Raw genomic sequence first — 21,465 nt, 5'->3', positions numbered from 1 at the left:
CGTTTTTGAGAAAGAGAGCATGAGCGAGGGAAGGGCAGAGAGTGGGAGACACAGAATCTGCAACAGGCTCCGGGCTCCGAGCTTGTCAGCACAGAGCCTGACGTGGGGCTCGAACTCACGAACAGTGAGATCATGACCTGAGCCGAAGTCGGACGCTCAACCGACTGAACCACCCAGGCGCCCCAATCATTTCTTTTTTATGTAACTGGCAGCGTATTGTGCATGGGGTCCTCTCTCTCGCTTTGTTCAGTTAACGTGGAATGATGCGTCTTAGCAAATGTCCACGTGCATTGTTTGGTATCCTATTAACTTTCTCAGGTATGCAGTTATGACATTATTCCCTCTAAAAGTTGAGGGAAACCCAACATGCCTAGGAGTATGTGATTGCACTGGAGCCGTTCATTTGTTCAGCAAACATTTATTGAGCTCTCTCTCTGCTGGGCCGCTGCCGTCCGGCCCTTCCATGGGGGCCGGACCTTCTGCCCCACCATCAGCCTTTGCTTGGCCCCGAGGTCACTTTCCATAAATGCCTGGTGAGCCTCCAGGCCCTCACAGCTAGCTCCCTGTGTGGCCTGAACTGTGCTCCCACCGTGGACTTTTAGCTTCTAGCTTCCAAATGCCTTGGCTGCAATGCCCTCCTCTATTCTGATCACGTAAATAAAGTGCTTACTCTTTCTTGTCCGTGACATTGAAAAATGTGCCCTCCTAAATAGCAAGATGATGGGAAATGCCAAGTAGCTTACAACCGAGGATATTCTCCCCAATTTGGAAAACACAACCCCTTTCCCTTAGTCTATCATTAATATCACTCATCAGTCTATTTATTGACTTTACATAGAAAGCTGGGTGTTGCAGCGAAATTGCCGGAGAAATCTTCACTTTGCCACCAAAGAGCTTCTAAGAGGAATGCAGGTTTTTTTTTTTAAGGCTCTCTTTGGATGGAAGAGGCTCAGAGAGCACCTATCGACGGGGCTAAAGTAGTTGGGGTCTGTCCAGCTCTACAAAGAGCCTCTGAGATGGGTAGGTGCCTCACGTCTTTGTATTCCTAGAGCCTTACCCACAGCCTGGCACCGGGAGGGTCCCTGGGCCTCAGTTTCCTCACTTGCATTAATAATAACTCACAGAACTATTTTGAATACCAACTCAAATGAGGAAGTGTCTGAGGACGCACTCTTGTAAACAGTACATTATGTAATTGGTCTCCACTGTCAGCTTTAGTGCATTTCGTGACTTGCTTGAGGAATAACTGATGTATTTCAGTCACAAGCATTTGATTAGAGTTACACGCATAGGAATATTTGGTATCATCTGGTTCTCCTCCTTTGTTTTCAAGATACAGTGACTTGTTAACATCAGCCAGAGAACACCCAGGGGCCCAAGGTGAGGGTCGTCACACCCTAACCTGTGGTTTACAAACAGTATTTTCTCTGGGTGGCTGACAGAGAAACTAATGGGCTGGGATGGGAACACAGGTGTGTCCACGTATGATCCACTCGTCACCTGTAGAAGACGGTTAGATTGGACCGGTCGTGATCGCTCCCAGGCAAGTCTGGGAGCTGGACTAACCAGGCTTGTAGATCTGGACGTTTGGCTCTGGACTGGGATTCTCTAGCCTTGTTGCAGAAGCCAAGCCCCTCCTCTGGTGAGGACACCACTGCCAAGTTCACATTGTGTTGGAGTTTTTAATTATTGAATGTAATCGCAGGACACTCTTATTATGCCCCATTTAATGGGTCAGGAAACCGAGGAGCAGAGAGGTTAAGAAGCTTGCCCGAAGTCACATTGTCAGTAAATGGTACAGTTGCCATTCAGGCCAGGTCTATCTGTCCCCAAAGCCTGTGAATTTCCCCACCCTGCTGTGCGTGGCCTCACCACCCCATCAGTGCACACCCACAGAAAGCATCTCGATGAAGTAGAAGTCTTCGTAACCACAATTGTTCTGACCTATTTACACCGACATGTATCAGATGCCATAGATGTTTGAGGAGGGATTTTTCCGTTTCCCTCAGATGCCAAAAAAGATCCCTGTGTTGTAACTCCACCAACATTTCGATCCAGGTTAATTTAGGATTAATCGTTTTCAAATTTATATTTGCTGGATTATGTCATAAGTTCACGCCAGTTGGAAAATACCATAGACGATTTTGTTGCACTGGCTGTTTCAGAGTATATTAGCAGAAATTGTAAGTCTGCTATAGATCTTCTTTTTTTTTTTTTTAAGTTTATTTACTTTTTAGAGAGAGAGAGAGAACACAAGCACGAGCAGGGGAGGGACAGAGAGAGGGAGGATCCCAAGCAGGCTCCACACTGTCAGCACAGAGCCCGCCGTGGGGCTGAACCCACGAACTGTGAGATCATGACCTGAGCCGAAAACCAAGAGCTGGATGCTTAACCGGCTGAGCCGCCCAGGCGCCCCAAAATTGTGAGTCTTCTAGAGGCATTTCAGGATTTATCTGAATCCCAGCAATCGGTAGGCAGCTTTCTGTCTGCCTTCTCTTTGGGTGCCTTTGCTTCCTTCTGCTACCCAGAACAGCCTGTTTGGGCTTTGACTTCTCTTTATGTGTAAGCAGTTTCTGAAGTAGATTGATTTAGAGCTCCTTGAACTTACTAAGATACGTTTCAGACAAACGGGGGGGAAAGGTAAAAGAAATATGGCATCAGACAAAGCTTCTCTGAGTGATGGAAAGTGGAAAACTTTCATTTAGATGGATAATTATTTGCCTGAACTCTGAGATGTTCTTTAAAATATCCAAAAACGGCTGCCAGCCCAGGGCACACTGAGTTTTTTTCTCTTGCTCTGCGCTAGTGCGGCCGTTACTCACAAAGACCCGTACCTCTCAGCCTAGTGTCATAATCTCCTTGTAAGAAAATTCTGCTCAAGGGACCCGGATGGTGATGTGTCAGGCTCTCCCACAGACTCGGTCAGTAAACGTGTAGAGAGTGCCCCCGCTGCGTGCCCGACACCATTAAATTTAAACTTGTGTAGAATTCACACAAGGGTGGTATTAGAAGGGCGTGGAATCCCCAACAGAGACGAAAGGAATATGAATCATTACTTTCATGTAGCGACGAGGCTTACAGATTTTCTCGTTATGAAAGGGTGTTTGCAAAATGGAAACGTGGGAGATGGTGTGGTTGTTAGGGCCTTAAGGGGATGGGCCCCTAAATGAAGATTCCTGTGTAGTTCAGCAGGTCGTACAAGACTATTTGGTGGTAACATCGTGTGTGAAGTATATTTAAAAAAAAAAAAACAAAAAACTATTTGGATGCCATCGAGGGCATGCCATGATGTTCGAATGGTGAATGACAATGCTTGTCCAACATCCCATGGAGCAGGTTGCACGGAGCCAGATAAATGCTCACACCCACTGCCTCGTGCACTCAGACCTTCATGTACCTGCACAGCACGCACGGCCAAGGCCACATGTGTGTGGCGCCATCTTCTTGTAAGTAAAGGCCTGAAGCTTCATTCCGTAATGACTCACTCACGCGGCTCCCAGACCCCACCCTCTTGCCCTGTCTGCCGGCCTCCTGACTGTCCGGCCTTCTTGGGCCTTGGTTCAGCCTGGGAGCCCAGCCTGGTGTCTGTACCCACCCCTGCTCCTCCCCTCCCCTCCTGTCCCGTCTCTTCCCAGGGGCCCCTAGCTAGGGGTCCACCTCCTTCTTCCTTCTGCTTCCTTTGTTTGAATTCCTCCAGTATCTATAGTTGGACTTTAGGATTTCATACTTAAATACGCATGGATTCGCACTGTTTTCCAGTTACTTCATGGATGCCACGTATTACGTATACTTTCATAGTCCTCCCCGAGCTTAGAATGAAGCTAATGCCTTTGGTACCCATGGAGAACAGCGTGGAATGTCAGAAGAGGGGTGTGGATTTGCATAACACCCTCCCCACCCCCTGTGGTATTGACACACTTTTTTTTCCAGGGGTTGGTGGAGGACGAGGTGTGTGTGTGTGTTGGGGGGGGGGGGGACAAACCACTGCTGTATCCATGAGGGTGCTCCCAGCTTATACCAGTAAATCAATTTTTGAGAAACGGGCTCACTCTCTTTCCCAGTTATGGAGAAGCAGTTCCCTCATTTCTGATGAAAAAAATCTTCCTTGATGGCTGGTTCCTCATCTCTCAGGAGACATGTGCCCATGGGGGAAGCTCAGGAGAGGAGGAACCCCTATAAAGTGAGCTGGCGGCTGAGGCCCCGTGGTGCGCGGTATCTTACGGCGTTGGGTGGAGGGAGACCGGGGTGGGCTCGGAGCAGACGCGTGGCTGATACGGGCGAGGTGTAGACAAAAACCCAAGGAGGAGGCCGCTGGGTGACGAGGGCAGCAGTTGGGACTTGCCCTTGTGCTTTAAAGAAGGCTGAGAAAGCTCGCTTCCCGAGTAGGAGGCCAGACCGGGTGAGGCCTAGAACAACAGTGAGATGTTTGTGTCGATGTCTGAGGAGACGGGAAGACTTGAGGGCATGAACCTACTTCGGGCTCTTTGCTTTGAAAGAGAATCTATTTAGCCAAGACCCCAAAAATATCAATCCAGAGGGTTGCCCTTTCCATCTTAGAGCTTTTGAATTTTTATTTTTTTAGCTGTTTCAGTGTCTTCTGTAGAAGGATCTGATAAAGCCAAGCTCAGGAAAGCCTGAGGGACCAATTCCATGCTCTTCATGTATTAAAAGTCCCTAGCTATTGCTTTAAAACTAACATTTTTATAATCTTGAAATATTTAATAAGGCAGCTTTCCTCTAAAAAGCTCAAGGCATCTTACAAACCTTATCTTGAGTATATCTGTGGGTATTTTATAATTATAAAGCTTCTTTTATCTACATAATTTCATTAACTGCTTTCCCTTAATAACCTGTGTGTAACCTCTCCTCCCCCATTTTATAGAAGAAAAAGCAAACTTTCATAAAACTTAGATAATTCTGGGTGCCTGGGTGGCTCAGTTAAGCGTCTGACTTCAGCGCAGGTCATGATCTCACGGTTCGTGAGTTCGAGCCCCACACTGGGCTCGCAGCTGTCAGCACAGAGCCCACTTCAGATCTTCTGTCCCCTCTCTCTCTGCTTCCCCTTCCTGCTCATGTTATTTCTCTCTCACTTTCAAAAAGATAAATAAAACATTAAAAAAAATTTTTTTAATAAACTTAGATAATTCACCCAGGGCCACCTAAGATCATTTGGGGGAACCTGAACTCAAACCCGGGCCCTCCGATTCTAAAATCTGTCGTCGTTACATTATACCACACGGGCTCCTAGGGAAAACTTCAAAACCCTCAGAGAGGGCAAGTGATCTGCCCAAAGTTGCACAGCACAGCATATCCAGAGGAGAGAATAGCTCCAGATGCCACCAGAAGCAACTAGTGTGAAGACACATGGGCACCCCTTCCCTCTTCTGACGGCTAGGATCCAGCACATCTGGGTCCTTCCGCTTGGGTTGTGACCTAGAAGCTGGGGACGAGGCTCTATTGAGTGCCCTGAATCAGCCGGACTGATGGCGGAGGCTGGGTCGGGCCTCCACGGAGGCCCAGTGTGGCGGCTGGCTTGGTTAGGACCAGATGGGTGACTGTCTCATCATATCATATCCTTGCCTTCATTTTTAACCCAAGGGCCTGGGTGTGAATCAGTCCTTCATATTTATCAGCATTGAGCTGGTGGAGTTTGTCTTCTAAGACTTGGGCATTTGTCACAATGGAATCCATGTGACCTTTAAGCCTGCCGCTCTAAGCTGGCATGCGATAGTGTTTCTACTCACAGCATCTGAGATATTTATAAAACAGAAATAAGTAAAGCATGCCTTAAAATGCCATGCACATTGTATACCCTTGCCTCCAGAACCTTCTCAGTCTTGGAAGGGCAAAGAGCCCGGAACCTTTCCTGCTTTCTAGGCCTGTGTTAAAGGGTCTGGCGGCCGAGCCCTGAGGGGAGCTCTTTTCTCCCACAACTGACAGAATTCATCAGTGGAGAACCACAGAGCCAGGAGGGGCCGGAGGGCTGGCGAGCTAACCCTGCGGGCAGTGTCTTTCCCGTGGGAAAGGGCAAGGCGCTTGACATGTTGGTCAGGTCTTCTCACACATCTGCTTCACTCATTCATTCATTCATTCATTCATTTCAAAGAGAGAGAGAGTTCTTGTGCTTGCACGAGCAGGGGAGGGGCAGGGGAGATAGACTCTCAAGCAGGCTCCCCCACGTTCAGCACAGAGCCCGACACCGGGCTGGAACCCACAACCCTGGGATCATGACCTGAGCCGAAGTCAAGAGTCAGACACTGATCCGTGAGCCACCCAAGCGCCGCTCACACATCTACTTCTTAACGCCTGCGTGGTGGAGGGCGGGTGCCAGACTTATAGCAGGCCATATGTGTCATTGCTTTCATTGCAGGGTGTGGACCTTGCTGTGTTAGCCAGGTAGCTGTGCTCTGCTCCAGCACTGGCCCTCTCCCCAGTTTCCTCCTTCTGGCAGTTTGTTTGCAGACATTGAAGACTGGGTGGCATCCGTGCCGTTCCCAGAACATGCCCGGCTATTTTCTTTTGTGCCGTACATCCGGAGATGCTCTTCTCTCCGGTCGTACCCCTGGTTTTTTGTTTTGTTTTTTTAATGTTCATTCATTTTTGAGAGAGGGAGTGTGAGAGGGGGACAGAGGATCTGACGCAGGCTCTACACTGAGAGCAGAGAGCCTGACATGGGGCTTGAACTTACAAACTGTGAGTTCATGACCTGAGCCAGAGTTGGACGTCAACCCACTGAGCCACCCAGGCGCCCCTCCAGTTGTACCCTTCTCTTAAAAAACTCCAGGAAACTGGGCACTTGAGTTTCTTGGATTCCGGTAAGCTGAGATGTGCTTTTGGTATCACAGAACGTAATTACAGAATAGGTTTTGTAACACCACGTGTAGGGCTATCAAATATATTTATTAAAGTGCCTGTCCCTTTAGAAAATTCTAGGCTTTCTATAGAGGAAACACCTGGCTTGTGATTTTTTGTTTGTTCTCAGGTAAGGATTGAATGGTTTCTCTGCGGTGGAGAAAACCGTTTTGCTTGTGATTTTACTAAGCACTTTACCCATTCGACCTTGTCCTCCGGTAGGAAGTATAAGTACCTTTTCAGCAGGGCTCTTGGCTAATGGGAGAGGCCAGCTTCCTTTCTGTATTTGAGTAAGGGCTTGTAAAAGTGTCAATTCAATGTGCGTGCTTAACTGTGACTCAGTCTCCTGCTATTTTTAGGTTAGTGATTTTCTTTCAGGAAAGCTGGTGGGTTGATAGCCATTCCTGACGTTGACATGTGAGGTTCACGTTTTCTCACAGAGGGTAGCTCTCCCCTTACTAGGAACTTATAGGACATCTTCCGAAACGCAGCCGGTTTGGCGTGTGACCTTATGACTTTGTGGAAGAATACGGTTACATTAAAGTTAATACGTGAGTCAGTTCGCGCAGAGAGGCAATTTCAAGGCCCGAATTTTGGCCACAACTGAAAACAACGTCAACATAAATGTAGCTAATTATCTGTAAATTCTTCCCCCTTCTCTCTACCAAATTGTGTGCGACTGCGGACGGGCCCTTCGTTTTGTAGCCCCTGATCTGTAAGAGATACTGTGCTAGATCACCAGGGGACTTTCTCCCTCCTTGCCGTGTCATCTCCCTCCCATCAGCCACTTCCCGGCATCTTCACACGAGCCGCCAACGGCCACCCGGGCTGATTTGCTGGAGGAAATCTCGTCCCGGTCCTCAGTGCTCAGTATTCAAAAAGAAGCCTCGTGGGGCATCTGTTGAGGACAGGAGCGGCCTGTCGCTGCCAGGGTTGTCCATCACTTCGGGCTTGAGGCGGTTACCCTGAGGGCTCATCCCCGCAGAACTTTCCCTGCGAGAACATGCAGGCCTGGAACAGCCTACGGATGCTGGGGGGTGGTTCCGTGAGCTGCTGGCACAGGGGCTGACACGGGGCATTGAAAACTCCCTGGGAGCGAGAACGGGGCCCCAAGTCAGCCCAGGCTGTCAGAAGCGTGCAGTTCTGGGTAGACCAGGATGTACCTTGGAGCCTTCTGGGGACACCGTCCCGGCCCCGTGGCCGTGAGTGACAGTGAGCGGCCGGCCGGCCGGGCTTTCTCCTGGCAACGTGCTCTGGGCCTGTGTCTCCTGTGGAGTGGCTTCTTCAGATTGTTCATTTAGTTGCTTTTTTTTCTCTAACTGCTCTGACTTTTGTAGTTAAGTGGCAGAGAAAGTGGGTAGAAACGGGCCCTTTCCCTCCCCGCTTTCTCCTCAAAGTTGTCACGTTGTCGACGTCTAGGGCTGACTGCGTTTTAACCAAGCGGCCACCCACAAGGCTAACATTGGGGTGACGTGAGGGTTTCGTCGGCGGTGTGCCGTGGCCTTCCAATGGCCTTCCTGACTCTCCTCACGGGGCCTGCGAAGCCTGCCAGAGCCTTCCGGTGCCGGCCTGGGGTTTTATTTCAGGGCGTCGGAGAGGTTTGTCAGCAGAGCCAGGCCAGGCCAGAATAAGTTTACCCCGCAGGCAGGGGTGTGGGTGAGGGGTCAGCCCTTCCACGGGGAAGGGGGGACCCCCTCAGCAGGAGAGAGAGGGCGCGTGTGTCAGGAGCACGACTGGAACCCCTTTCGGTGCAGAAACGAGGACGCATCTTGGAACTGTGAAGAGCTGAGAACTTGGTGAAGAACACTTAGTATGTAGTGATTCGTTAAGTTCAACATGGTTCCGCATCGGAAGAATCAAGAGGAGTGTGTCCGGGGGTGAATTCCGGACTTGTTGGAGGAGGTCCAAGCAGTCAGCCAGCCAGTTACTTCGTTTTTAAGGAGGGTTCTGTGTCAGGTGGGAAAGAATATCTTCTAGGGTAATTTCTGTCAGATAAGGGAGCTTTCTAAGGAAAACGGGAGGAGGGCTTAGTAGCGGTGATGGGATAGCTCGTATTTGGGGGCCCTTCGCTGGATGCCAGGAGTGTCTCTGGATCAACACGTTCAGGTCGCAGTTGAGCCCCGAGGACAAACACCATGACCGGTGGGGCTGGGACTTGACACTGGGCTCTCTCGCTCCAGGGCCCGAACCTACACAAAATCCACGTCTAACCAGCGGGGAATAGAAGGAGAGATATTCCTTAGGAGTTTGGTTTGTTTTTCCTTAAGAGGTATTTACTGTGAGACCCACAGAAGGACTGGAGCCTATCGGTCGGGTCCCCTCAGGTTGGAGGAGACACCCCCTCCCCACACGTCCCCGTCTCTAGCTTCCTTAGGTCACTGATACTAGGAGAGGAGAGGGTGGTCTGACAGCTGAACCGCAGAGGCCAAGAAGCCAATACTGTGTGTGCACAGAATACGATTTGAATTGTGTTAATGAGTAGCCTGTGAGCGTTCATGTCCGCTCGCTGATTTGGGCGGGAGAAAGGGGCACACGAAATAGTACAAGGGAGCTTGTGTGGGTCACCAGGAACCTTTCAGGAGGACGTGACAGAGGGTGTCTCTGGCCTCTAAGGACAGAAGCGGGGAGCTATGGAGTCGGGAGAGGTCATTTGGGCACATTCTCTCACAGTGCTGAGAAAGTCTGAAATCAGGGTGGCTTCCTTCCCGAGGGCTCTGAGGGAATGTCTGTTTCGTGCGCTGCTCCTAATTTCTCTTGGTTGCTGGCACTCCCTGGCGTTCCTGTTCTCCGTGGTGCACCGCTCCAGTCTCTCCTTCCACCTTTCAGGTTATTTTTTTTTTTTTAAGTTTATTTGAGAGAGAAAGAGAGCACGAGTAGGGGAGGGTCAGAGGGAGAGGGAGAGAGAGAATCCCAGGCAGGCTCCATGCTGTCCGCGCAGAGCCTGACGCAGGGCTCCAGCTCACAAACTGAGATCATGACCTGAGAGGCAACCAACAGTTGGCCACTTAACTGACTGAGCTTCCAGGCGCCCCTCTGTTTCCATCCACCTTTAAAAGGTCTTCTCTGCGTGTCTGTATCTCTGTGTGCAAACTTCCTGCTCCTTACAAGGACCCCAGACGTGGAGTTAGGGCCAACTCCGATCAGTGTGACTCACCCCCTATCTAAATGACATCTGCCAAGAACTGATATCCAAAGGAGGTCACATTCACAGGTCCCAGACGGTCGGGAATTTGGGGGGGGGGGGCTACACTACATATCCCGCCACACCGTGTAATGAGTTTTCTGTGTTTGAAGTCTCTGCTCGGTTTTTTCTTTCCTTCCTTTGTGTTATCAGTGAACATTAATATTCCAAGGCTGAAATCGTCATTCACCCACGCAGGTGGAGGGACTGTGACAGAACTACAGGCATAAATGGCACAGCTACAAATGTTGAACTTATTTGAAGGAAGAACAAAGGCCATGAGGGCTGTTGCTCTTGAGAGTCGTGTTAATGATGCACAAAGTCAGCCGGCAACAGGGGCTGTCTCTTGTTACAGAGCACGGAGAGTTTTTCCTGTGCCTATTAGCCACGGACTGCAATTCTATCCCTAGAATCTCAGAAATTTTGAGCTGTAGGAGACCTTTGGCATCATCTGCTTCTAACCTAATCCTCTCATTTTACAGAGGAGGCCTTTGGGGCCCAGAAAGGTTAAGTGACTTATTCAAGGTCACTAGATAGGACGAGCAGGGCAGGCACTAGGACCCAGGTCTCAGAACCCCAAGACTGGAGCTTCTCCCAGCCCCATAGCCGTGGCCGTCTCACTGCATCTGTGTGTCCATCTCAAAATAACGGCCTTGGCCTTGGGAGAGCAGTGGTGGAACTACTACTAGTCAAACATGTCGTAGAGACTGAGGCACCCCTGAAAGTTCCTTTGCTCGTGGGCATTTTGCAGCACCTTGTACCTGGGTTTCCTTCTTAACGGAGAGACTACACGCGCGGTTTTAACGATCAGTTACAGCATTTTATGAGTAAATCCACTCAAAACGACTGGTGGGGGCTGGAGAGGTGTGCGGCTCTCTGGCTGAGGACCGACCCATCAGGTCTGCGGTAAGCCCAGCCCTTCTTTTCTCGGAGATTGGAGGTGGGGCGGGGGCGGGGAGATGCTTCCTTTCCCTCTGGCACAATACCCGCCCCCCCCCACCCCTCCACCTTCTGTGTGGCTTCTTTTCCCCACCTGGGCTGCCTGATGTTCCTATTAACCAGATTTTGCCTGCCCAGAAAAGGGAGGAAGGGGCACACGAAATAGTACAACCGCAGCGTAGTTTGCTACGTCTGGAACAAGTTCAGAATATTAATCCTTTGTGGCAGATTGCACTTGGAAAGCGAGAGCGCCATGAAATGAAATGCAGCAAGGTAAATTAAAATGAATGTCAGGAGTTTTGTTCTGAAATTGCCAGTTAATTAATGCCTGGTTTTATGCACACATATTCAGACGTATTTAATATATGTGTTAAATATGTATTTTTATATATATATATAATACGTATATACTGCGCGCACACACGTCCTCTCTCACACTTACACAAATGTCTTCTTAAATTCTGTATTCAAGTCCCAGTTCTAGATCCAGCTGCTCCATAAGTCCTTCCCTGGTTAATTTTTTCCTAGGCGAATTTATTCTCGTCCCCAAGTTCCTAAAGTATAGATAGCCTTAAGATAAACTTCTTTTCAAACTCTAGTTGCACAACAGTGCAGTGGGAACGCAAAGTGGTGCAGCCACTGTGGAAAACAGTATGGAGGTTCCGCAGAAAGTTAAAACGAGAGCGACCGGGGCAGCTGGGTGGCCCAGTCGATTAAGCACCCGACTCTTGGTTTCGGCTCAGGCCACGATCTTGCGGTTCATGAGTTTAAGCCTCACGGTGCTTGGGATTCTCTCTCTCCCTCTCTCTGCTCCTCCCCTGCTCGTGCTCTGTCTCTCCCTCAAAATAAATAAATAAACATTAAAAAAAGTTTTTAAAATAGAACTACCTTAACAATGTGGTAATTGCACTGGTGGGTATTTATCCCCCAAAGTACAAAAACACTAATTCAAAGGGATAGATGCACCCCTGTGTTTATAGTAACATGCTAAGCAAAATAAGTCAGAGAAAGACAAATACCAGGGGCGCCTGGGTGGCTCAGTCGGTTAAGCGTCCGACTCTTGATTTCAGCTGAGGTCATGATCTCACGGTTTGTGAGATTGAGCCTCGAGTCAGGCTCTGCACTGATGGCCTGGAGCCTGCTTGAGATTCTTTCCCTCCCCCTCTCTCCCTACCACCCCCCCATTCAAGCTCGCTCTTTCTCTCTCTCAAAATAAATAAACTTAAAAAAAAAAAAAAACAAGCAAAGGGAAAAAGAAAGAGACAAACCAAGAAACAGACTCTTAACTCTGGAGAACATGCTGTTGGTCACCAGAAGGAAGGTGGGGGGATGAGGGAAATGGGTTGAGGACTAAGGAGTACATTGGGTGATGTACCGAAGTGTTGAATCACTGTTTTGTGCACCTGAACCTAATGTAAACACTGTATGTTAACTATACTGGAATTAAAATAAAATTTAAAAAAAAGATAAGCCTCTTTTCTCCCCAGTTAAAATGAGAGTTCTACTTCATCGCGGTCCTACGCAATGTTTAGTACAGTGGTCGGGTCCTTGAGCCACTGAAGTTCAAGAGAGTTGGCCCTGGGGACACCCTGCTCCTTGGGACTTCAAGTCCAAGCCTTGGATCAAGGGTGCATATCTGGACGGTAATAATTAAAATCCTTCATAGGGTTGCCTTCACTGAATTGAATTCAGTTTAAAACCTTGGCATTTTTTGAGGGTTGCGGAAATTAATTCTCTGCTGCATTTGCTATTAAAAAAAAGTTGTAGGAGGACATTGCCTATCACATCACTCAAGGTCCCCTTATATAAAGTCCCGCAGAGGCTCTTTTTAAATAACTCTGGTGCCAGAAAAACCCTGCTTCCCCTTCATATCTGTCATGCTTTCTGGGATAAGAGCACAGTACATGTTCTGTTTCTTTCGATTTTGGAGAACCATAGGTTTGACTGGGTTTCCGTTTTTCCTTTCGCACTCGGAAAGCTCAGGTCCATTTCTAGGCTTGCTCCCATACATAATCGTGTACATTGAAGAGGTATTTTTCTTGTCTAGATAGTCTTACTTTCTTCTTAAGATTTTATTAGTTGCTATTTTAAAGCTTTTTTCCCCTAATAAAAATATTTATTATTATTATGAATTTTGGAAAAGAGAAGAAAAAGTGCCTATACTCTAATAACCCAGTGATCGTAGCATCTGGAAAGATTTGAGCATATAATATTTCCTTCTGGGGGCACCTGGGTGGCTCATTTGGTTAAGCGTCTGACTCGGTTCAGGTCATGATCTCACGTTTTGTGAGTTCGAGCCTCTGTGCTGACAGCTCGGAGCCTGGAGCCTGCTTCAGATTTTGTGTCTCCCTCTATCTCTACCTCTTCTCTGCTCAAACCCTTTCTCTCTCTCTCTCAAAAATAAACATTAAAAAAAAGAGTATTTCATTCTGTAGCATTGGAAATTGCAGACCAGAGATTCTAGAAGTAACAATGGCTTAAACATGCAAGGGATTATTCTCTCACATAAAAGAAACCTGGAGGTAGGCAGTACAGGTCTGATACAATGGCACCATGAAATCATCAGGGACCCCAGGCTTCTGTCTTTCTACTCTGCTGTCATCTTAATGTGGCTTCTAGAATGACCTCAAGGTCACTTCATGGCCCAAGATGGCTGCTGGGGGTGCAGCCATGTTGCCTACATTCCAGGGATGCCGGAAGGGAGAAGGATGGAAAAAGAGTTAACTCCCTGCCTTTTAGGGAGTCTTCGGAGAAATCAGACCAGCGCCTTCAGAATTGGCTAGAATTTAGTCATGTTGACTCACCAACCTGCAAGGGCAGCTGTAGTTTTTTCCCAGGAGGCAGACCATTTTACAGGTCTCTGTTACAAGGAAGAAGGGGAGACTTCCTTCTGGGAAGCAGTGAGCCGTCTGCTACGTTTCTGGATCTTTCTCCATGCGTATCTGTTCAGTGTTTTCTTGAATCCGTCTCAGATAGTTTGTGGGAAAAGTCAAGGCTTAGGTAAACATCAGTGTGAATAACAACAAAACACACTACATCGTAAGTGCCACTCCGCCCTTCCATAGTTTTTCTATGAGTTTATTATTTATACATATGCTGATGGTGTATGTTTTGAATATTCAGTCAATACAGAGTTATCGAGGGCCAGAGGGATGTTATGCAGGTTTCTCCACGGGTAGCGTATTCTGATGCCCGTAGGAACCACTCAGACATCCTGAATGATTAAGCAGGCGGCGGGGGGGGGGGGGGGGGTGTCAGTGTTGCGGACCATGATGGAGAGGCCTCATCTGGAGGGGGCGGCCCCCTCTCAGCTCCATCCTTGTTGCCAAGTGAGAACACAAGCTCAGCGTTGCCAAATCTTATAATTTTTTTTTCTTTTTTTAATGTTTATTTATTTCTGAGAGAGAGAGAGAGAGAAAGTGCACACGTAAGCAAGCCGGAGAGGGGCAGAGAGATGGGGACAGAGGATCTGAAGCAGGCTCTGTGCTGACAGCAGAGAGCACGACGCAGGACTCGAACTCATGAACTGTGAGATCATGACCTGAGCTGAAGTTGGACGTTTGACCAACTGAGCCATCCAGGCGCCGCGATTTTTTTTTTTTTTTTCCCAAGAGACACCAGAAATTCAGATTTTTTTATCTGAAATCTCCTGCTGTTTATAAGTTGGCAGTCAATAAACTCATTTTTTAAAATGCCAGCCACAGGCAGCGTCATCCGGTGGGCTTCTGCTAGAGGATCTTTGGTCTGTCCCGTCCCGTTTTCCAGTTGGCAGCCGAGCCCGGGAAAGGTCAGGCTTGCTGTGATGTGGCTGAGGACTTTGCTCTTTGGTCCCCACCTCAACAAAGCCTGGCCCTCCGTGGCTAATTTGTCTCAGAATACGAAGAAATAATAAAAATCTGAGGTTGAGCAAGGCTACTCTGAAGGTTAGTTGGGTCCCCCCTTCAACCGGCTTTCATTTCCGGTTGAAGTCATTTCAGCGTGGTGGAATCGGAGAACACTGGGCTGGGTTCCCAGCTCTGCTGTCTGTCTCACCGCTGTGTGACTTTGGGCAAGCCGCTGGTGTCTCCTCTGCGTTTTCGGCCTTGTCCTTTTTCTTTCTTGCCTGCTTCTCTCTCTCTGTCTTTTCTTCCTTTCAGATAGTACAGCGTGGTGGTTAGAAGGAGGGCCTCTGGAGCCAGATACGAATCCTGGTTTCTCTACCTAATCGCTGGGTGGCCTTGGACAAGTTGCTCAAATTTTCTATGCCTCAGTTTCCTCATCTGCGAAATGGGGATAACAATAGTACCTACTTCACAGTGTGCAGCAAGGATGCAACGCGCTGGTGTGCACGGAATGTCCCAGGGACAGAGCCTGGCACGTAGATCGCACTGTGTAAACACTGGCTGGCCCCTCCACCCCCACCCCTTTCTCTTTCCTGTTTCCCCTGCTGCTTTGGAAGCCATGCATTTTCAGAGCACTGGGCCCGGCTCTGGGTCCCCACTCACAGGGAGCACGTTTAGCTCTTGGCGCCCCTCCACAGCCGGCCCCCGGCCCCTAGCCCCGATGCAGACCCGGCAGGCAATGTGGCTTTCCCACCACAGGCTTCCAGTGCTGTGCTGTTCTGGTACGGGGTTTCTGAGCCCGTCCACGCCCTTAGCCTTGTGACATTTTTTTCTGTTGTTGCTGTATGTTTGGGAGAGAAGGAACGAGTCAATTGACTGCTGTCTTGACCTAAGGCCTTGCTGAGTTATTGCCTCGGTCACCTAGGTGATACCCGTCAGGTGCTTCTGAAGATGATGTTAGGAGATAAAGCGTGAGAGCCGTGTGGGTTTGCCTTAGCCGGAGTTTTGAACACAGCAGGTAACTTGTCCTGGAGACCAGAGAGAGCCCGTCAGCGTGTGGCTCCACCAAGATTTTCCCCAGCAGGTTTGTGCCAACAGCCAAGTGGCCGAGAGCGTGGCACCCGTGTTAATGAAAGAAATTGCCTTTTTCCGTAAAGACTCGAAAGGAAGAGAAACTTCGCCTGTGCTTTCATTTTAATTAAATTGCCTCTTTCTCATCCTTTAGAACCTGACCATCTCATCTTTTCAGCTTTTAGGTTAATTTGAATAAGAGATCGGACCTGAGCGGCCCCGCTGGACAACTCTTCAAGGACAGTTAATATTCTCAGTAGAGAGGAACAAGGGGCATAGAGGTATGTATGGCCCAGACTTTTATTTTTGCTTCTCCTCCCTTTATGTGAGTAAGCAGTGAGAGGAAGTGGGGAGGGAGGGACTTATTTTCTTAATTCAATAAAATTTCAGTTCTTGACCCACAAGGAAACTGGTAAAGCCACCTGCTGCATCTGTCTGTTCTCTTCTCAACAAAGGGGACAAGAAAGAGCCATGTTACCAGCATTGTGTCAGAGAGACTTTGGAACTCCTGCTGGACCTTGGTTTGGGCCCTTTGCTCGCTAGACATAAAAACCCGTATTAGTGAACAGCAGCATCTTGGAAATTTGTCTCCTGCCGGCTCGACCGGCTTAGGTGGCAGGGTTGCGGTGAATTGAGGGACCAGCGCTGTGGAACGCTTTGTGGTGCTGTGTATGTTTTGAGGCCGCAAACCCCATGGAGAACCTGATTAAATCTGCAGATCCTCACCACAGAAAGCTTCGTACACACAAACCTTCACATAGAATTTTAGGGTGTTCCTGGACCCTAGAGTATGGTAGGGGACCCACAGACCCCAAGTTAAGAATCCTGTCTTAGGGGTTTATAAGTAGACTTTAGGAGACATGGCCCCAGGAGTGAGGTGACACGGGTCCAGAAGTTAGGTTTTAAGGCAACTGTCTGATCATAAAGGTTCAAAGGTTAATACAGCTGAAAGTATATTTTGAGATCTAGCCTTGATTCAACATTGTGCTGGATAAATTTTTTTTTAAGTTTTTTTAGGTTTTTATTTATGTATTTTGAGAGAGACAGAGAATGAGCGAGCGGAGGAGGGACAGAGAGAGAAGGAGGGAGAGAATCCCAAGCAGGGAACCAGGAATCCAAGCAGGGAACCGTGAGATCATGACCTGACCCGAAATCAAGAATTGGTCACTAAACCAACTGAGCCACCCAGGCGCCCCATGTTGGATGTTTGAAAATTATTTTCTTGCCTTGACAGTGGAAGGCTAGTTGAGCCGTGATCCTTGATGGCCTTTCTTACTGAGTTGGAACCCCTGCCAGAAATCATCGGCAGTATGTTCGGGTCCTGCATTTGCCAGAGTCACCTTGACCTTTGAAAAGGGTTTCTGGGGGTAAAGAAGAAAAGGGGTCTCTAGGGAGTTCATCCGGTTATGCCACACACATTTTCGGGAGATTGTTGTGTCTTGCCCCTTCTGCCTGTGCTGTTGGCCACCGGAGTTCTCTGCTGACTGTTTTTAGCAGAGGCTAGTAGACGCCATTCCAGGGAAGCTGTTGCCATAGCTACCTTCGCTGTGAGTTACCATTTTCTCCTTTTTGTTAGCTTGTGGCTTCCCTGATTTTTAAGGTAACAGCTAATGTGCTGTTTTTCTTCTGAGCAGCAAGGCAAAGACTGGGTTTTTGTTGCTGTTGCCCTTGTTGTTGTTGATGTTTGGTTTTCTGTGTTTGGAAGGTGTGTGTGTGTGTGTGTGTGTGTGTGTGTGTGTGTGTGTGTTGTATGTAAGGTAAAGCTACCACAAAAGATAAACTGTTAGGAGAGCTTGGGGGAAAAGCCAAATCTGCATACACATTTTCCACACTCCCGATTTTTGGTTTTGGTCTGGCGGTCCACTTTTACCCTGATTTGGGGACGAATGGTTGTAGTCAGGTACCCTTGGAGGGGAGAAAATTGGCCAAGTTGCATCTCACACTACCTGAAACCCCCAGGGTCAAAGATCGCTGCCACCTGGGCCGAGTCTGAACTTGACCCCAGCACCGGGGCTGCCCCCGAGGAGCAGATGGCTGAGTCACGCCCAGGTCGCTTTCTCCCCTCCTGGTCTGAAAATAGGGGATGGGGCCCGAGGACGCGATAGTCACATGTGTAGGCAGTAGCATCTGTCCCGGTCTCTGTTCCAGGCTGTCACCATGTCGCTTCGCACACACCTGGTGCGGAGCGATTCACGGCCGCCGGTCCACAGAAACCAGCGTGCCGCCCCCAGTCTCTGGCTGGACTTTCCCCTGCTCCCCAAAGGATGTTCTTGTCAGCATTTTCTAAGCTGCTTATCTTTGAAGTGCTCGTTAGATTAAAAACAACCAAAAACCCTACCTGGTTTATCAGTGCTCGGGACTGTGTGTGATTTGGGTTGTCGCCAGTCCCGGTGATGGCTCGAAGGCCCCGATGGCAGTTGCCCCGGGGACGCTATGGACATCTCATCGCTGGCTTTGCCTCTTAGTGTGGTGGCTCCTCCCCTCCTCACTGTGCTTCTGACCCCAGACATGTGCTTCTCCCCAGATCAAGATGAATGCCATGCTGGAGACCCCCGAGCTCCCGGCCGTGTTTGACGGGGTGAAGCTGGCCGCAGTGGCTGCCGTGTTATATGTGATCGTCCGGTGTTTGAATCTGAAGAGCCCCACGGCCCCGCCTGACCTCTACTTCCAGGACTCGGGGCTCTCGCGCTTTCTGCTCAAGTCCTGTCCTCTTCTGACCAAAGAGTGAGTAGACCTCGCGCCCACCGTATGCCCATCTGCTAATCTGTTTGGCTGGTGCAGTGTTCAGAGAATCTTGTCACATTTTGTCCTCAAGGCATCCATGTAGGATAGGGTCATTGGTGTCAAAACCGCCACAGTCTCAGTACACATCTGGTGTTTGAATCCTGGAGGATAGGAGACAGGGTCGGATCTTCGTTGCCTAGAAGCTTCCCTCCCTCACTGTGGTGTCGGCGTCCGTGACGAGGGCCTTGCGGAAAGCAGTCGTCACGTTTAGGTCGTATTCTAGCCCTTTACCAAGTGTGCTGTTGTCCGTCCTCAGTCGGAGGAACTGTCCTCACCGAAAATAATTAACTGAGCAAAAAAGCACAGACTTCCCAGCTGGGTACTCTCCACCTCCGTCATTGAAAAGTGTACTGAACAGTAGCCAAGAGAATACTTGCGTTGTGAGGGAGCCAGGTCTCCCTGCCCGAGGCCCGGGCCTGTAGATGGGAGGTGCCAAGGGTGAACGCTGCTTCTGACAGAGGAACCTGATGGCGAAGAAGCGGCAGTCTGCGTTCCGTCACACCCACCTTCAAGAGATGCGTGGTGTTATTTTTCCCTGGTGACGTCTTCCGAACAGCCCTGTCTTCCTTTAGGGCTCGGGCCACACGTGGGGCACGAAGCGTCCCTTGCTCTGCTGGGTCTGAATCCCTTCCCGCTTTCTCCTTCTTGCTGCTTCACCACCTGTGCCTCTTGCCGCCGATTCTGCTCTGCCGGGTACACCTCGTCCGATGGAAGCTGCCGGCAGAGCCGTCTTCCGGAACCGCGTCCCCTCGGCGCAGAAACTCGAGTTTCCGATACTCGGAGTTTCTGATACTCAGTGGACGGTGGTAGAAGCTTTCCCTCTCTCCCGACAGCACCTCTCACCCCCTCTAGGAGGGTCGGTGACATCGGGCAAATGATCTTCTTCTAAGAGTGGACAGATGGGCCACAGATCCATCTGAGAGTTTTGGCCCTTGCTTTGTCTTGTGTGATTATCTAGTTGATTTTTACTTGCTCTTAGCCAAGGGCGACGAGCTGCCCTTGTGGACTCTGTGTGTTTGGGGTGTTCGCGTGGAGTTTTCTTTGTTGCAACAGTGACGCCAGGCCCCAAAAGTTAAGTTGAGAGTGACTCAGAACTCAAGTCGTGTCACCTAATACTTGTGGAGTGTCACATACGGTACAGATGTCATCATGTCGAATTTGGAACCGCTAAGGGGCCTTCACATCACCACAGGGGGACGGGACAAGTGGGCAGTAGGAAAGTCGTTCGTATTCAGCAGCGTTTGCGGTGAGAAAGCTCTCCTCCCTGAGGGCTGTGCACAGAATCTGTGTGCTTTCCAGATCGGCCGGCATTTTTCTTCGCCACTTAATTTATTATTTTTTTTTAATGTTTATTCTTTTTTTTTTTTGAGAGAGAGCGAGAGCATGAGCAGGGGAGGGGCAGACAGAGAGACAGAGAGAGAGAGAGAGAGAGAGAGAGAGGATCCGAAATAGGCTCTGCACTGACAGCAGTGAGCCCGACATGGGGCTCCAACTCACAAACCATGAGATCGTAACCTGAGCCAAAGTCGGACGCTTAACCAACTGGGCCACCCAGGCGCCCCTTCACTACTTAGAGAATTCACTAGTCTGGACTGGCCAATACCATTGGCACCTATTTTCATATTGAGCGGGACCCAGCTAGACCAAGTTCCTCGCCATCTTATTTTTAGAGAAAAAAATGAAGGTATTAAGTAACTAGGTAAGCTAATGTGTAGATTAGATGAGTGCAAATTTCTACCCAGCGTTGGTTCCTGAGTAACTAGAGGAAGCCACAGAAAAGCTGCTGTTTTCCAGGCTCTGGAAAAACATCACATATGGTTTGATTCCATAATAATAGTTCCAAGCTTAAAAAAAAAAAAAAAAAGTTGATTATAGCAGATTTTTACCTCTTTCCGTGTTTTCCTTTAAAAAATAACCTAGAAACATTAAACCCAACAGTTCTCTTTGTTCTTTTTCCTCTCTGGCATGCTCTCTCCCTGAGCCTGGGGTGTGGCACCATATGACGTCCCGTTGAGATGGCCCCACCCACTCTCCTGGTGTGGAAGTGGATCCCCGGCCACAGACCTCCATGGGACCCCCACTGCGACACCACCCCTGTCATTAACCAGCCACACGCTCCCTCCTGGTGAAACCCAAATTAGGGAGTGGTGGAGATCAGCCTCAGTTACTTACCCACAGTTTGAAGGTAGTTCCCCAAAGACTGTTTCCTTCCGAGACCTGTCCCTTTGAGAATGGGACTAGCCTTCTCCGAGCATGTAGGAACATTACTTAAACAGTTAAATTCTAAACACCCGAGCTTTCTGACTTGAACATGACAAATGATCAAAGAACAAAAGGGTTCGCTTTTTCCCCTCCATCTTGTAACCTTTTTTTTTTTAATGTTTATTTATTTTGAGAGAGAGAGAGAGTGAACAGGGGAGGGGCAGAGAGAGAGGGAAACAGAGGATCTAAAGCGTGTTCTGTGCCGACAGCAGGAGGCCAGTGTGGGGCTCGAACTCACAACCCGTGAGATCGTGACCTGAGCCAAAGTCGGACGTGCAACTGATTGAGCCACCCGGGCGCCCTAACTAACCTCTTACTTTTTATTTAGGTTCTAATCTTAGAAATAACTACATCCTGCTCTCATGTAGCTTATCACTAGAGTGTTTCACGTTACCCTGTTTTGTCTATGTTACTGCATTTTAAATTTGCTGAGTCTCTCGTAGACATTATTCATTTACTCTTAATGACTTTAAGGTTGGACTCGTTTTTCCTCTCATTTTGAGGATGAGGAAACTTCCCAGTAGCAGAGACGGTAACTGAATCCAGCCTTGGTTC

The 21,465-nt window shown here is 49.0% G+C and overlaps 1 protein-coding gene across 1 annotated transcript in view; it reads left to right on the top strand.

Moving 5' to 3' along the window:
• Nucleotides 1-21,465, top strand: part of ABHD2 (abhydrolase domain containing 2, acylglycerol lipase) — a 105,645-nt gene that overhangs the window by 7,226 nt on the left and 76,954 nt on the right. Inside the window, exons 2-3 of the mRNA XM_030317409.1 lie at nucleotides 16,043-16,145; nucleotides 18,389-18,588. Coding sequence (XP_030173269.1) covers nucleotides 18,395-18,588 — 194 coding nt within the window. The 5' untranslated portion in view covers nucleotides 16,043-16,145; nucleotides 18,389-18,394. The remainder of the gene's footprint in view (nucleotides 1-16,042; nucleotides 16,146-18,388; nucleotides 18,589-21,465) is intronic.

This window comes from Lynx canadensis, chromosome B3 (assembly GCF_007474595.2).
Source record: "Lynx canadensis isolate LIC74 chromosome B3, mLynCan4.pri.v2, whole genome shotgun sequence".
In the NCBI taxonomy this organism is placed as follows: Eukaryota; Metazoa; Chordata; class Mammalia; order Carnivora; family Felidae; genus Lynx; species Lynx canadensis.
This window is presented reverse-complemented; position numbering and strand designations above follow the sequence as displayed.